General features: G+C 42.3%; 1 protein-coding gene across 1 annotated transcript; it reads right to left on the reverse strand.

Annotated features, from left to right (window-relative positions):
- Window positions 1–563: 563 nt before the first annotated feature.
- tomm40 (translocase of outer mitochondrial membrane 40 homolog (yeast)) lies at window positions 564–14152 on the reverse strand. Its single transcript, XM_063199715.1, has 10 exons — window positions 13904–14152; window positions 12881–13107; window positions 12668–12735; window positions 12405–12497; window positions 10932–11033; window positions 9765–9870; window positions 9370–9492; window positions 8143–8219; window positions 7307–7409; window positions 564–2460 (listed from the first exon to the last, which is right to left on the reverse strand). The coding sequence occupies exons 2-10, from the start codon at window positions 13104–13106 to the stop codon at window positions 2321–2323; spliced, it is 1038 nt and encodes a 345-aa protein (XP_063055785.1). The 5' UTR covers window position 13107; window positions 13904–14152; the 3' UTR covers window positions 564–2320.
- Window positions 14153–14321: the final 169 nt, after the last annotated feature.

Below are 14321 nucleotides of genomic sequence, written 5' to 3' on the forward strand. Positions count from 1 at the left end.
TAGCTGGGCTAGACCAACATCACAAAGAGGTACTGTAGGGTCTTAGAAGACCATAATGGACAGGGTGGCGTGGTCTTAAAGGTTGTCTTTCAAATCCCTCTACAAGCAATCAATCATCAGCGCAGGTGTCAAAAAGTAAAAGTAAATTCGTGGTGTAAAGGGACAAACACATCAAGCGTGACTTGAATGCATCCATCGACGAAAGTAATTGACTTTGTATTGAGTCAATGGCGAGAGAAGAGACAAAAGCGATTTGGGCAACTAGGGACGATTTGAGTGACAGTTTGTAGTTGGACTTGAGCGAATAATGCTGCATAATGCTGGCGGCTAGCTGGTCTCATAGAACTCAGTGTTAACTGCTAGCTTGGAGGTAAAATTTGCATTGCCGTACTCAGAGAACGGCAGGAAGTACAGGAGAAAGGTAAAACTCAATAATTTAACTCAAGGGGAGGTGCAATATGAACTTATTTCCAAAAATGGAATAGTATCACTTTAAGCCTGCAACTTAAGCCTACTTTTTTTGTCATATGACCATTTCCAAGATTCAGATTCAGAGTTAAACGTCCACTTAAAAGCACAAAAAAGTTTATTGTGATGTTTTCTTTTCCTGAACAAAGATTTGCCTCTGCTTTACAATATTGTCATCACAGTAAAACAAAGTGCTTTAACCTATCCACACATACACGCACTCACACACAAATGGTTAATTGAAACAGTCCGATTTCCCTTGACCAGCATTTTCAATATAATATATAAAAAAGGGAAGTTACATTAACATCACCAATTAACATGTCAATCACAGGCTTCGACAAAGCTCTGATTCAAAGATATTCCCATCCATCGATGCATATGTTCCTCATTAAACTGCAGTAAAAAAGATTAACAATAGCATGGTATCAATGGTCCATTCTGACATTAAGTCTTGCTGTAATCATGCATTGCATAACCTGGCTGTGGGCTGTGTCCCCCACCCTGTCTGTCTCTGTGTATGTGTAAACGGCTGGGCGAATCATCGCAGTATGAAAAGGACGGCTTAGAAAACAAAACAAAAAGACAAACACACACACACCAGGGCCCAGTTTAAAGAGCATTGTCTGATGTTTTTTTTTTAAATGGCCAAGGTGACCTAAAGTAGTGGGTGAACCTACACCTTGAGCGAGAGGGGTGGGTGGGCGCTTGTACTTCAGAAAGCAGGTTTATTTGCTTCCAGGCTTCACTGACTCTGAGGTGAGGCCATTTGCAAAAGGAGAACCCCACTTATTTGTGAAGAAATTAACATCAGAAAAACTCCCTCAGAAAATCAGACACATTTCAACACATCTCAACATATAATATAAGGGGGTTGGTAAGTCGCTAATTCTAAACAGAACATGGAACACTGCCTCTTCCTGCTGATTCACAACTTAAAGGCAATAAAAACCATCAGGCTGCTCAACTTCAAGGGTTTACTACTGTCTGAGATTGATCACCTAGGTTAACCACTAAACCATGAACATGAAGCTGGGGCCTGGTTAAGAGACTGCCACCATATTCTGTTCTGGCCCTTGAGCCAGCCAACAAGCTTTCCTGATCATTGCAGAGTCAGCCTGCCAAGCTTGATTTTTTACCTGGATACATCTGTTTTCGGACATTTTGTTTCAGTCCAGAGGCTTCCGCTTCATGACGGCTATGCGACATCCTAATAGCACAGAGTGCCATGAAACACCTAAGGTGTGTAGATTTAATGCATATCTGCCCATCGTTTTCCCTTACAAAATTGCAAATAAACTAGTTTTGAATGTTCTCATTTTCCCAGACAGAAGTGCAATAGCTCAATCAGTTTCATTTACTTTGGTCAAAATTAGATATTTGCAGAGACAAAATACAGCGTCCGATTGCAAAGGATAACGGTCTTGGATAAGGGCGGACCTCAACACATAACAGTAAGTTTGAGTTTCCCACACACAGACACACATACACTTCATAGAGTTCTTCACTGTGAGGGCGTTGAGTCAATGTACCTTTAACAATACTGTTGAACCCTCCCTGAAATTGTTTCTTTGTCATCATTGGGGCTTCACTTCAGAGTCTGCAACCTTCATGTGTTTCTCTCCCGCATTCTGTTCGTGTGTATGAGTGTGTGTGTATGTATGTGTGTATGCGTCTGTGTGTGTGTGTACACATTATCCATGTCCCTGCACCTCTTAGTTCCAGCACGGGCTTGGCCACACAGGAGGTGGCCTGCTGACTAAGTCATGGTGGTAAGTGGTAGGTCTGGGGAGCAGGTGAGGGCAGAGGGTAGGGGAAGGGCTTGGGGGATAGACGTAGCCCCGTGTTAGCTTTAACCAATGGTGACGCCGAAGCCGCACTGGAACTTGTTCTTGCGGTGGTTGAGGAAGGCGCCCAGGGACAGGGCCAGAGGCAGAGGGAGCAGCTTCTTCTCCAGCGTGGCACCCACGATCCAGTTGCTGTCCACGGAACCTAATGGGAGATAGAGACAGAGAAGGGGTTGAGAACAATGTACATTACTGCATTACCCTAAGCTTGCACTCTTATCCAGAGCGAATTAGAATACTATCATTATTTTTAGGGCTTTCAATGCATTCATTTTTTATTGCGATTATTTTTTTAATCACGATTAGCTTCCAAGCATAATTCGAGGGATTAGATAATGATTTGTATATATCAAATTGAAGCTTCAGAAGAACCCCTCAGAAGAAAATATTAAATAAATTGTATTGCATTTAAAAGCTAAGACCCTCAATCTACATTAGAACATGTATGGATTAAACTGTCAAGAAAAGTAATAAAAAAACACACATAGAATAAAAGTCGCGATTGAGATTATCTATGGAATTTCCTAGATTACTTCGTTTGACAGCCATAATTATTTTATAGCCTGGGACAGTCAGCATGGAGCAATGTGGGTTAGGTGACTTGCTCAAGGGCATTTCAGCAATGGATACGGATGCAGGAAAGAAGAAGTTCTTTGCTCTCCTGCCCATCTTCTTCAAAATGGTACCCTTTAATGGAGAAATCAACCACCTACCACTGGCGTGTCGTTGCAGATGCCAAGGCATGCCAGGCATCCCCTAATTCCCCCAACAACAACAGCTTTAATATCCGTTAATCATTAAAACATTCTATCTATCGAGTCTCCTACTTTAATATTCCCTTCCACTCTCATTTTCTCCGTGAGTATGTTCCAGCTGGGGAAGTAGCGCCCCACCCCCTCCCATTGGGTAACCATCTGGTGAAACCAAGTACTACACGTCTCTCGTTGCTAAATGGTTAGTGCCATGGCTGCCAACTCGACTTGGCAGCCCAAAAAGTCTGGAGTATTTGAAAAAAACTGAATGCTTGACCAATCAGATTGCTCAAAATTGGTCACGAGATAAATCATCTCCCCCATCTATGATTTGCCAAGGAGGGATGATACTTCAAGATTGGCAGCCACTTTACCTGCCAGTAGAAACTACATTGAACAGGCTACAGGCAAAATAGTGACAGTCAAAACGCGCGCACACAGCCGATGGCTCCCAATGTCAAGGCAGGCAATGCATAAAATGGATTTAACATAACGACAGGATCTTCACATGTACAAATATACGTTCAGGATAACTTCTACAACGGTAGCAGGGTTCACGTTAGCCGGCTGTGGCCGGACATTGGCCGTTTGCATGCATGAATGACCGGCAAAATAAAATGTTCCCGGACAAAATGTCCGACAAAAATGACAGCAATTAGTCAGTAAATAATATTAGCCCATTTTAAATAGGCCTTCTTAAAGTTACAAAACACCAGTAGGCCTAATATGAAACTGAACAAAGCTGAAAATATTTGTGAATAGCCTATGTAACTGAACTTGTCATAAACGCAATATTGCTTGCGCTCTCGTCCCCACCGTCGTTGTCCCCAATCACGTTATGCTTATAATCCCTTGACTCACACTGGCTGCTGTGCTGTCGAGGAACGATTCTGTTTTTTGTAGGCTATTTTTACCAATATATCAGTGAACACAACAAAGGGCATTGCATTTGCAAAACCGTTTCATGCCCAGTTGCGAAGTCAAGCCTAACGGGGACTCAATGGCATGCGCAGCATCGCCGCATCGAATCACTTTCACTTTTACCTCTGCTGAAAAATGGTGGTGGATCTCCAAGTAGGCTACAGAGGGTGAAGTTAAACATTCCAGAGAACGATGGACTCACGAGAAGTCCCAGTGAAAGTGCATGCAGGGCTTTATAACTGTTTTCATCACCGACCAAAACGTGTAGCCCATAGAGCATCGTACAGAACGTGTCAATTCCATTACTTTCGAGAGCGCAGGAACACAACGCAATATAGTTCAAATTTCAGTAGCGTCGATACCATTACTGTAGGCCTACTATTACAGGCATCACCTCGTTACCCAATTTGAGTAGGGAAATGCTCTTCGGGTTTGCTGATAAAACACACTGTTTGAGTTGATAATTTAGGGATCTGCGCACAGCACGTTGGCTGGCTGTTTTTTTCTCTCTTTCAGTTCGAGCTCTCGAGTGTGTGAAAGAAAGCGCGTTTACTCCCCGGCCCGTACGCACAAGCAGGGCTCTAAATTAACACCAGATAACTGGCCAAATGTAAGTGAAATTTAAGTTTTGCTGGCAGAAAAGACCAATTTACTACACTTTGACCAATTAGGGAGTGTGTGTTTGGCTATATGTGGAAAGGTCCGTTAGATGTCTGGTATTCTGCAGTACAGCCGGCCACTTGTCCGGCCAGTAAGAATTCTAGCGTGAACACTGAACGGTAGACAAACTTGGTTTATTGTTTCAGAAAGGTAGATTATAAACAGGCCACCTAATGTTTTGTGCAGCTAGCTTTGTTTTTAGCTTTGTTGCTCGCTGCTTGTTAGCTCTTGCTATTATGGCAATAAGCTATGGTGATTAGATGGCATAAAGTGCCACCAGGTCTTAAATATACGCATCATGCCACTTCTCTGTGCTCTGTGGTGCTCTGTTTCAACCATGTGCATGGGTTTTGTTTTAGCATGTTTGTGCTGGAAATCACCATACATCTGGCAACCATAGAGAGCGCGCACACACAACATTGACATTCGATACAAGACGTGCACGTCTCAGAGCAGCCGGTTGAACCTAGTCATCAGTAGAATAACTTTCAAGTGGTCAGTAGGGTGACCAGCTGTCCGGACTTCGGCCGGACAACCCCACCCCTTAACTTTCTAACCTAGCGTCCTTGCGCCGCACCCATTGCTTCGACTTGCTGAATCCCCGCCTCCGTGGAGAAAACAGTGAAGTTGGCATTCTAAACTGTAGGCAGAAATCAGGGCACAGCGCTGCCATCTTACCTCAGACTAACTCAGCTGCCAACAACAGTTTTACTTGTAAAACAATATTTTTTGGGGGAAGGATTTTCGCATTTCATTACCTCACTCCGATAAAGGAGTCATCAGTAGTACCTACCACTAACTTAATATTGTATCAGAGACGGCAGGTTACGATAGACAAACCCTTCCGTTGTTGTCTGTGTAGGCTATTTCATATATTTTTTTAAATGTATTTTGGGTAGTCATGCATTCGTAGGCCTAATAGCCAACAATTAATTTGATTGACTTTACTCAAAGTTGGTCAGAAGTGTGTTTATCAGCTGTGTTATAAGGGAGGCAAACCGCTTCTGTCAACCTTTTTTTTTTCATGCAGACGCTGGATAACCAACAACACGAGCTCAAAATACAGACAGCGCCCGTGCAGACGTTTCTTTGCAAAAGGCTAGGAGGAAAGGAAAGACAAAGAGAGGGACACACGGACGTCGTGAACAGGTCGTAAAAACGGACCGATGGCCACCCTAGTGGTCAGTCAGTGCATGGTGTCCGGTGTCTGTCTGTGTTATTGTATTCTGTTCTGTGGGGCATTTGAACTGGCACTTAAGGATGAGACTGAATTCTGTTTAGGGGGCTTGTTGTGGAGCATCTGGTGTTGTGCGTAAAGTGCAAATTCTTGCGGTGTTGCTCGTCACTACTCCAACTCTGAACAGACATAGTATTTTTCTTATGTTATTTATTTCTTAACAAAAGTAGTCCCACGCATGATCAAGAGCTGTAACTGTGCGCGTGGTGTGCTGTCGAAAAAAAAACAGACTAGATCTCTCCATCCCGTGTTTCGCAGCAGTTCTGGTACACGCCTTTCTGGCTCGCAAACATGCAACGCATCTCATAAATGATAGGCCCCGCCCTACCTTATTGATTTTATTCTCATGGACTCGCTTGCTTAACTTTCTGCCCAGTAGGGCTGGGCGGTATACCGTTAAAAAACCGTGATAATGGTTTCACCTACACAAGGTTCACTTTTTGATGAGAGAAGGTTTACTTTTTAGTTTATATTCCAAAAAAGTGATTAAAATTTAAATGGAGATTAATTTAAATTCAGGATTTTATCTCATTTTTAAATTAAATTTCATTTTTTTCTTCAGAAACATAGAGATGTGGGGGAAAATCGCAGCATGTAAAAAAAAACGTGCAGAGAACAGTGATATCAATTTTCATCAAGTAAACCGTAAACACATTTTTTCCAGAACCGCCCAGCACTACTGCCCAGCTTGTTGTCCCAGTCAGCCCCAGGTGACCCGTACATAACATTAGGGACAGTTCTAGACCACTGGTAAACGCCCTCCTGGCTCGCAAACATTCAACGCAACTCATAAATGATACCTTATTGATTTTATTCTCATGGACTCGATCGCCAAACTTTCTGCCCTGCTTTTTGTCCCAGCCAGCCGCCGCTACTGGTTAATAATAATGTAATATTATTATATTTTATTCTATTTTATATTATTGGTAACACTTTAGAATAATGGATGCAAAAAAGCATTATAAAGACTTAATAAATAATGAACTATTGATGAACAAAACATTAACAAACGTTTGTAAATGACTAGGAAATGTAAACAAATGCTTGTAAATGACTAGGAAATGCTATGTTAATATTTTATATTTATCAAACATTTACAAGTTGCTTGTAAATAAATCTGTTATAAGGTGTGTAAAATCTTGCATATATCATTTGTAGATATTTTATAAAGCATGAATAAACCTTTGTTAACAATAAAAACACGTGTTAATGTTTTGTTCATCATTTCTTAATTATTTACTATGTCTTTACTAAGGAACATTATTATAAAGTGTTACCATATTATATTATATTATATATTTTTTCTCCTTGGCTTCCTCCGCGCCACGCTACTGCCACCTACCCATTTTTCATTGGCTTCATGTCATGATTAATGTCTGGTGTGACAAAATGTGTCAAATAAGTTAAGCCAAAATACACACCTTTGAACAGCAAGTTAGCTTTGGGAACATCCAGCTGGTAACCGAAGGACACACTTGTGTCCTGCATCCGCGTGCTGGCTTCAAATTCCACACCAACTTGTAACTGTTAATAATAATGACACAGAGCGACAGAGTAATCACAATCAGAATGCTTTGCGCATCAGAACTGATATGGGTCATAAATGTTTTCCCAATAGCAGACGTCAGGTGGTACAACCAGAACAAAGGCCCATAAAGGAATTAGTATTTGGTGATTAAACGCACATAATAAATATGCTTCTAAAATAATCCACTAAAAACAAACAAATATAATTTAAGCCATACAAGTGACATTCGTTGTGGTTGCACCACCTTTATGTCTGCTACTACTAAAATGTCATGGACCTAGCCAGGCCGTACCCTACTAGTGACGCAACAGCTTCAGCGTTGCTACCAGTCAGGTCAAGAGTCAAGGCAAGTACTTTCTGAGTTCCCGCAAATACGGGAACTCCTCCCACTTTGTTGGGAAGCAAACAACCATAAGCAAACCAAGGGAGGCCATTTGGGAAATGCTGTTTGGGAAATGTTAATTGATATGCTCTTGGTCAGACCAAGTCTCGAAGAGATTTGAAAGTCGATGATAATCAGGCTACCATGGACCCACATACACTATGATACGGCTTGCAAGTGACAAGACCTTTTTTTTCTCTTGAAAAACAGGAAACATGACCAAATCCGTGTTACTACTGATTACATGCGTATCTTGGAAATTTTCACTGACTACCTAGTCAGAGACAGATCTCGTATAAAAAATAAGCGGTCATGACAACACGAGGGGCTATGTGACTGTACAGTACCTGGTCGTTGGCTCTGTGATAGTATGATGCATGCGCGCCAGCTCCTCCTAGTGTCAACGTAGCTACATAATTACTCCCTGTGTCAAAAACAGAGCAAAGAGGAATATGTCAATGGGAACATTACCTACTGTAAATATAACCAACTGGTCATCAACATTGCCAGCAGGATGGTGGACAGAACTGATTATTCACTCCTCCATTAGCATTACTCAATGCTACAACGCCAATCCATCTAACACTGTGCGGTTCGGTTCTCAATTCTGATTGGCTGATAGCTGTGGTCAATCGAGCGTAAACCTACACCTTTCACATGAATATTCTATGCACGTCCAAGTTAGACCCAGCAGCGCATCTACGTCCGTAATGAGAATATGTTGCAGTTGGGGTAGGGAGTCTGCAAGAAGAGCACATCTTTGCACCATCTGTGGTTGGGGTATCAGTATGATTGCTAAGACATTTCATTCCTACAGTGTTCATCCCCCCTTGCTGAGTTTTTGTAGCGAAGTGTGTTTTCTGGCAGCGTGACGCATGCATGCACGCCGAGTAACATTGCCGGGGTAACCACAATCACTTCCTCAACTTGTCAACTCGTCGCGGATTAAATTAATTGTCATTAAAGTGTTTTTAAAGACATTTGGTCAGCGATTAAGTGTAACAGTGTTAGATAAGCAATAAGCCACTTGAGTCCGTGGGTTACGCTCTATTGAATCAATTTGATTACGGGCAAGGGGACGTTCACGGCCCGACTCCCCTTGGCCGTTATCAATCAAGCGTAACCCACTGCCTCTCGTGGCTTATTGCTTAAATTAGCCACAATACACCAGGTTACCTTAGGTGACACAATGAGTAGACAAGTAAGCTACAGGTAAATGCCTTGTGCTCTTCTGGGTATAAAAAGGAGGAAAATACATCAAACGACAACAGTATTGTTGAAACTGGGGCAAAGAAACGAAAATAATAAAACCTCCTCAGACTTCGTTCACCTACTTTTTTGATAATGGACCGAATCCAAAAAAGAGCAAAGCCTGTGCTCTACCAAAATTGAAACCAAAACTTATACAAGACTTTCCCTGCAAACTGGGTTACTATTTCAGTTCAGTAGTGTGTGAAAGCAAGGGTTTTTGTTGGAAGGCTTGCATTTCAAAACCCCTTGTCTCAACAGCTACAGTATGTTGCTCCCCTTGCCCCTGATGGGACCTACGGTGACTGTAGTGACTTTGTTCTTACCTGTGTAGCGGCCCACGAGTGACGTGACCGTGCCCTCCTCTCCAGGTCTTCGGTGGTAGACCAGCTCTCCACCCAGGACCAGGGCAGGGCTCAACGACTGGAGGTAGTGGGCAACTACGATACCTGGAAAGAGTCAGATATAGAACTATAAGAACAATACATATAATGTTTAATTGGATCAGTGGATTGACCAATCTTTTTTCTCTGCCCCAGTAGTTAAGAATGAAATAGAATTGACTATTCACATACAGTACATCAGTTGCTAATGTCGTTTAACATGACAAATAAAACATTTCTTAGGTGCCATATCTCAAGATTGAGATTATGACATTGTGACAGTTCTGACAACTTTTGGTAAAACATTTAAGAACATTTCATTTTGAAAGGGCCAGTACCAGAGCCGACGAGGACGTCTGGGTTCCCAAGTGTGACAGCAGCTGTGAAGTCATCGCCACGGTATTCTGCGTCACACTGCCAGTTCACAAACTTCTGCTGCTGTGTCTGAGGGGTGGGCGACAAGATGCAAGGAAATAAGGGCCATGTGCTACAGACATTCCAGACAAGACAACCCCAACAAAATGCAAGGAAATAAGCCTCATCATGCCCTACAGCACGTGTCACCAACGTTGTGCCCGTGGGCATCAGGTAGCCCTCCAGGAGCGTCTCAGGTGCCTCCAAAGATGTTAATATACAGTGACGACTACCAGATTTTAGTCACAGTTAATGCTTTTCTTGATTTAAATATGAGATTATTTATTCTTTATAACCTATAAGCAAATTAACATTCAATAATAATGTGATTTGAGAATGATGCCAAGACATCAGTAGAGGATTTCGTACAAAAGTAGCCCTCGGGAAGCCCTCAGTAGCCCTCGGGTAGCCCTTGGTAGCCCTCAGACCCAGAAAGGTTGGGGACCCCTGCCCTACAGATACTATAGAGACAAGACAAAAGCTGAATAAATCTGTGCCATGAATAGGGAGCTCAGACAGAAATGTTGTGTTGAAGGAGAGGATTGTGCACATCCCAGGAAAAGGTGCAGGACGAGAATCTGAAGAAGACTGTTGAGGTTGAAACGTTATCCTGCCATGAAATAATAAAATACAACAAAAAGGATTCTAAGTGTGCAGACTTCTTACTCTGAAAGCTCAGACAGAAATCTCACTAAACTTGCATTTTTCTTGTTAGAATGCCTTTGCAACAAAAATGCAACACTGCTCTATATTGTAGGTAAAAACTGATAAGTAACATGAAATTAACATAGCACTGTCCCCAAGTTTGGAGATTTTGAGCAGAGTACATTCCAGACTGCAGACCTGAAAACAGGTTGTCGCCAGGGGAGTGCAGTCCTTCTGTATGGACTCAGCACCTTGCACTGCTCAGGTATGTGTGGAATGAGAGTGGGGGGACATGTTTTTGAACGTGTAGTGCCCTATATATTGTTTGCAAATGATGTTCTTATGCATTCACCAGCTTTCAGAGAACAGGCCTGACCTGTCGGCAAAGTTTAACCTCAAAGTGTATGAAAAGCAGAAATCGTCTACTTGTGAGAAACGACATTTACCTGCAAGGCTATCTTGGAGCGTATACGATCAGTCAGCTGATGGATAACTTGAGCGTTGAGGCTTCCAGTGTTGTCCATGTCTCCCACCATCACTGGAAAAGACTGATGCACACACAGATAGGCACCAGTATTGAAAAAGGACTCATGCCTTCCCTCATCATTTCTTTAACTAAACAGCATATCAAACTGAACAGCATATTACACACACACACACACACACACACACACACACACACACACACACACACACACACACACACACACACACACACACACACACACACACTTCAAGTCTATTCTTCCATCAGTCTCTACATATGGCTGACGTTTAAGGGCCTAACGCAAAAAAAAAAAAAAAGTGTTTCCAATTCCTCAAAAAAAAATGATGGAAAAAAAATAGAAAAAAAAAATAAACCACTTAGTGGTCCGTGGAATTTCGCCTTATTTTTGGGAAAATGTGTCCTGCATCAACACATTGCATAGGCATGTCACACCGCAGGAAAATGAAGTCACACCACAGGAAATTCACTGCATTATGGCCATTTTAATCCTTTTGCACACTGACATCTGAGCGCATGCTAACTTGATAATGATATTGTGTTTAATCTTAATATGTGTTTTCATTTATAAAAAAATACTTTTTTTTCCTTCTATAAGAGCAACCACACCACAGGACACCATAAAATGAACCTAAGCATTGCGTGACAGAAACATTGCAATATGAAGACATATTAAGAGGTTAATAGTCACCCTAAACTTCCACAGCACTCTCCAATAACTGAGGTACTGACTGGTTAGGAACCAGTCTTTAAGACCCTTGTAGTTGGCCTTGCAGCTGCCCAGTCACAAACATTGACATACACGTCACTCCACAGGACGCAATTTGTGTTACGAAATTGAACTTGTAGTTAATATTACTGTCTTGAGTTTTTTTCACATTCACATATCTTAATATGAAGTTAATATTTATGCAATAATGCCAAATGCTTCATATATTATTCAAAATGTTGTTGGTTAATTTATATATATATTATATTCCAGGTTTCATTAATGTTAACAGTCACACCGCAGGATATTTGGCATATAGACCTTTACATAAATCTTAACATTTTTTTTTTCTCATCTAAGACTAATATGAAACATAATGTACCACATCTTCTTTCTTGACATTTGTTTTTAAGAGGAAAAATAACAGTTTTGTAGGTTTTAAACCAATGTTACGAAAATACAAGGCGTCACGTATCCCACCCATATACAGTAGCAGCACCGACTCTCTCTGCATGCATGCCAGCAGCAATCATATCTAATGTAATTCAGTGACATTCAACACGTTTCCCCAGAAATCCAAGTGCACACAATGTTCCCATTTTAATTTAAAACAAATCTACTCTTCTCTACACAGCAGATTTTACCTTGTGTCATCTCATGGTACCTCACAACCACAAACGTTTCTAGTAAATAGAGATGCCTTACCTCAGCAGGTCCAGTCTGCTTGCTACCTACATAGGTGGAACCGAAGCGATATCCTGAATCACCCACTGTGCTGAGGGTAATTGTGTGACTGACCTGTTAAAAGCATTAAACAATAATGAAACACACCAATGTTTCACTGATATGCATATTGAGCTAGATCTTGACAGGGCCATAACAGCAGTGCTGACCCTGATAAAACAATAAACATAAAAGTGGACGAACTAATAGCAAAACAAATGCACTGCCTGTGATTTTAACATTACCTGGAAGTGGTTGCTGAGGCCTTTGTTTACGACCAACCGCACACCTTCCATCTGAAGAGGGAAGACCTCTGTAACGAGATTAATTCCAAAGTCAAGGAATGCCATGCAGTTACCGACTCTGACAGCTACTCCAAAGTAAACAGAATGGACCTACAGCATGTATACAGTCTATGCAGTGGATCAGATATATGGTACCCGAGTTCCAAGCCTCACCTTTGCATTTTCTGTGGCACTCTTCGAAAGTACCTGGATTGGGGAGGGCACCCTCTGCCTCCCCTCCTGCCTGGGCGGTAGTGCCTGTGTTGGGGGGAACTGGTGAGACAGGAGGCATGGCGAATCCAGGAGGTACGTTTACTAACCCTGCGCCCCCCGAAGCACCAGCACCACCGCCCGCAGCAGGCGGTGGGTTTGGGGAGCTGGCAGCCAACACATTGCCCATCCTGAAGACACAACAAGACCACAACACCACCAGGTGATGAGACGCGGACTGAACAGTACTCAACGTTTCAAGAGGGAAACTTAATCTTGACAGGGTTTTTAATAGATAAAAGTGATTCATTGGAAGCACGTCTATCATTAACTCTCATCTTGCTACTGGGTGACTTATTGAGGATCCTGAGCAACAAGATAGTGCCCCCCACACACACAAATGACACATTGCCCAATGCCCTGTGATCACCTGTCCTGGCTACGCTGGTAGTACAACCAGGTTTATGCAACTGTCAAGTGTGTGGGTAGTAGGACGGCTACTTTGTAGTATCAGGTTAACATGCTTATCTTGGTCTGTCTGATGTAGCTCTAGTTCTCCGTCTGTCACTCACACACAGCTTGGACTGCTAGCTGAAGACTTTCTGAAACCTCATGTTGGCGAAAGCATAGCAAGGAGGGTTAGGGGCGGGTGCACGTTTCGTTCTGTGTCAATTGTTTGTTATTCACATAAATACATCTAAACAAACTGCCCCGGTAATGGTCCACTAATGCAGCTAACGTTAACTAGCTACTAAGGCTAGTTTTGTGTGTTGAAGGTTGCTAGTCTGCTAACTAGCAAACGTTAGCTAATTCATGAGCTAGCCACAGCACAGGTATGTTGAGAGATCTCGGGCTCAAAAGTGGCAATACATCTTCACTACTAGCCATGTACAGACATAAGTCACCCGATCGTGAGCACGTCCTGAAGGGAAATACTTTGTCAGTATCATTCATATAACTACACAATGGGACTCGTGTGGTACTCACGTTGTGCAATGTAGTCCAGATAAGGCTACAAGGGACACCGGTGGGTTGACCGACTCAACCTAGAGTTGACACATTTGCCCGCCTATTTGCGAATCTTGCTCGGGCAGTGGTTGAGTGAAAATAGATCTACAATCCCATTGGCCCGAATCACGTTGCCTCACCAGTGACGACTGCACTAAGTGGGTTCAGCCACGCCCACACACCAAACTTCAAGGGTATTTCTCTTCAATAAGGTTTTACCTGACACCATAATGTTCTAGCCCATCACGGCTGGTTGGCATTCCCAAAGTACTTAGAATATTATTATGGCAAATTGACAAATACCATAAACTAGTAAGACAAGCCACAAACAGTAAGTACAAAGAATCAAGTCCTAATCACCTAATACAAAAAGATGTATTAATTAAAATCCTGCAAA

The sequence above is a fragment of the Engraulis encrasicolus genome, chromosome 5, assembly GCF_034702125.1.
Source record: "Engraulis encrasicolus isolate BLACKSEA-1 chromosome 5, IST_EnEncr_1.0, whole genome shotgun sequence".
NCBI classification, from domain to species: domain Eukaryota; kingdom Metazoa; phylum Chordata; class Actinopteri; order Clupeiformes; family Engraulidae; genus Engraulis; species Engraulis encrasicolus.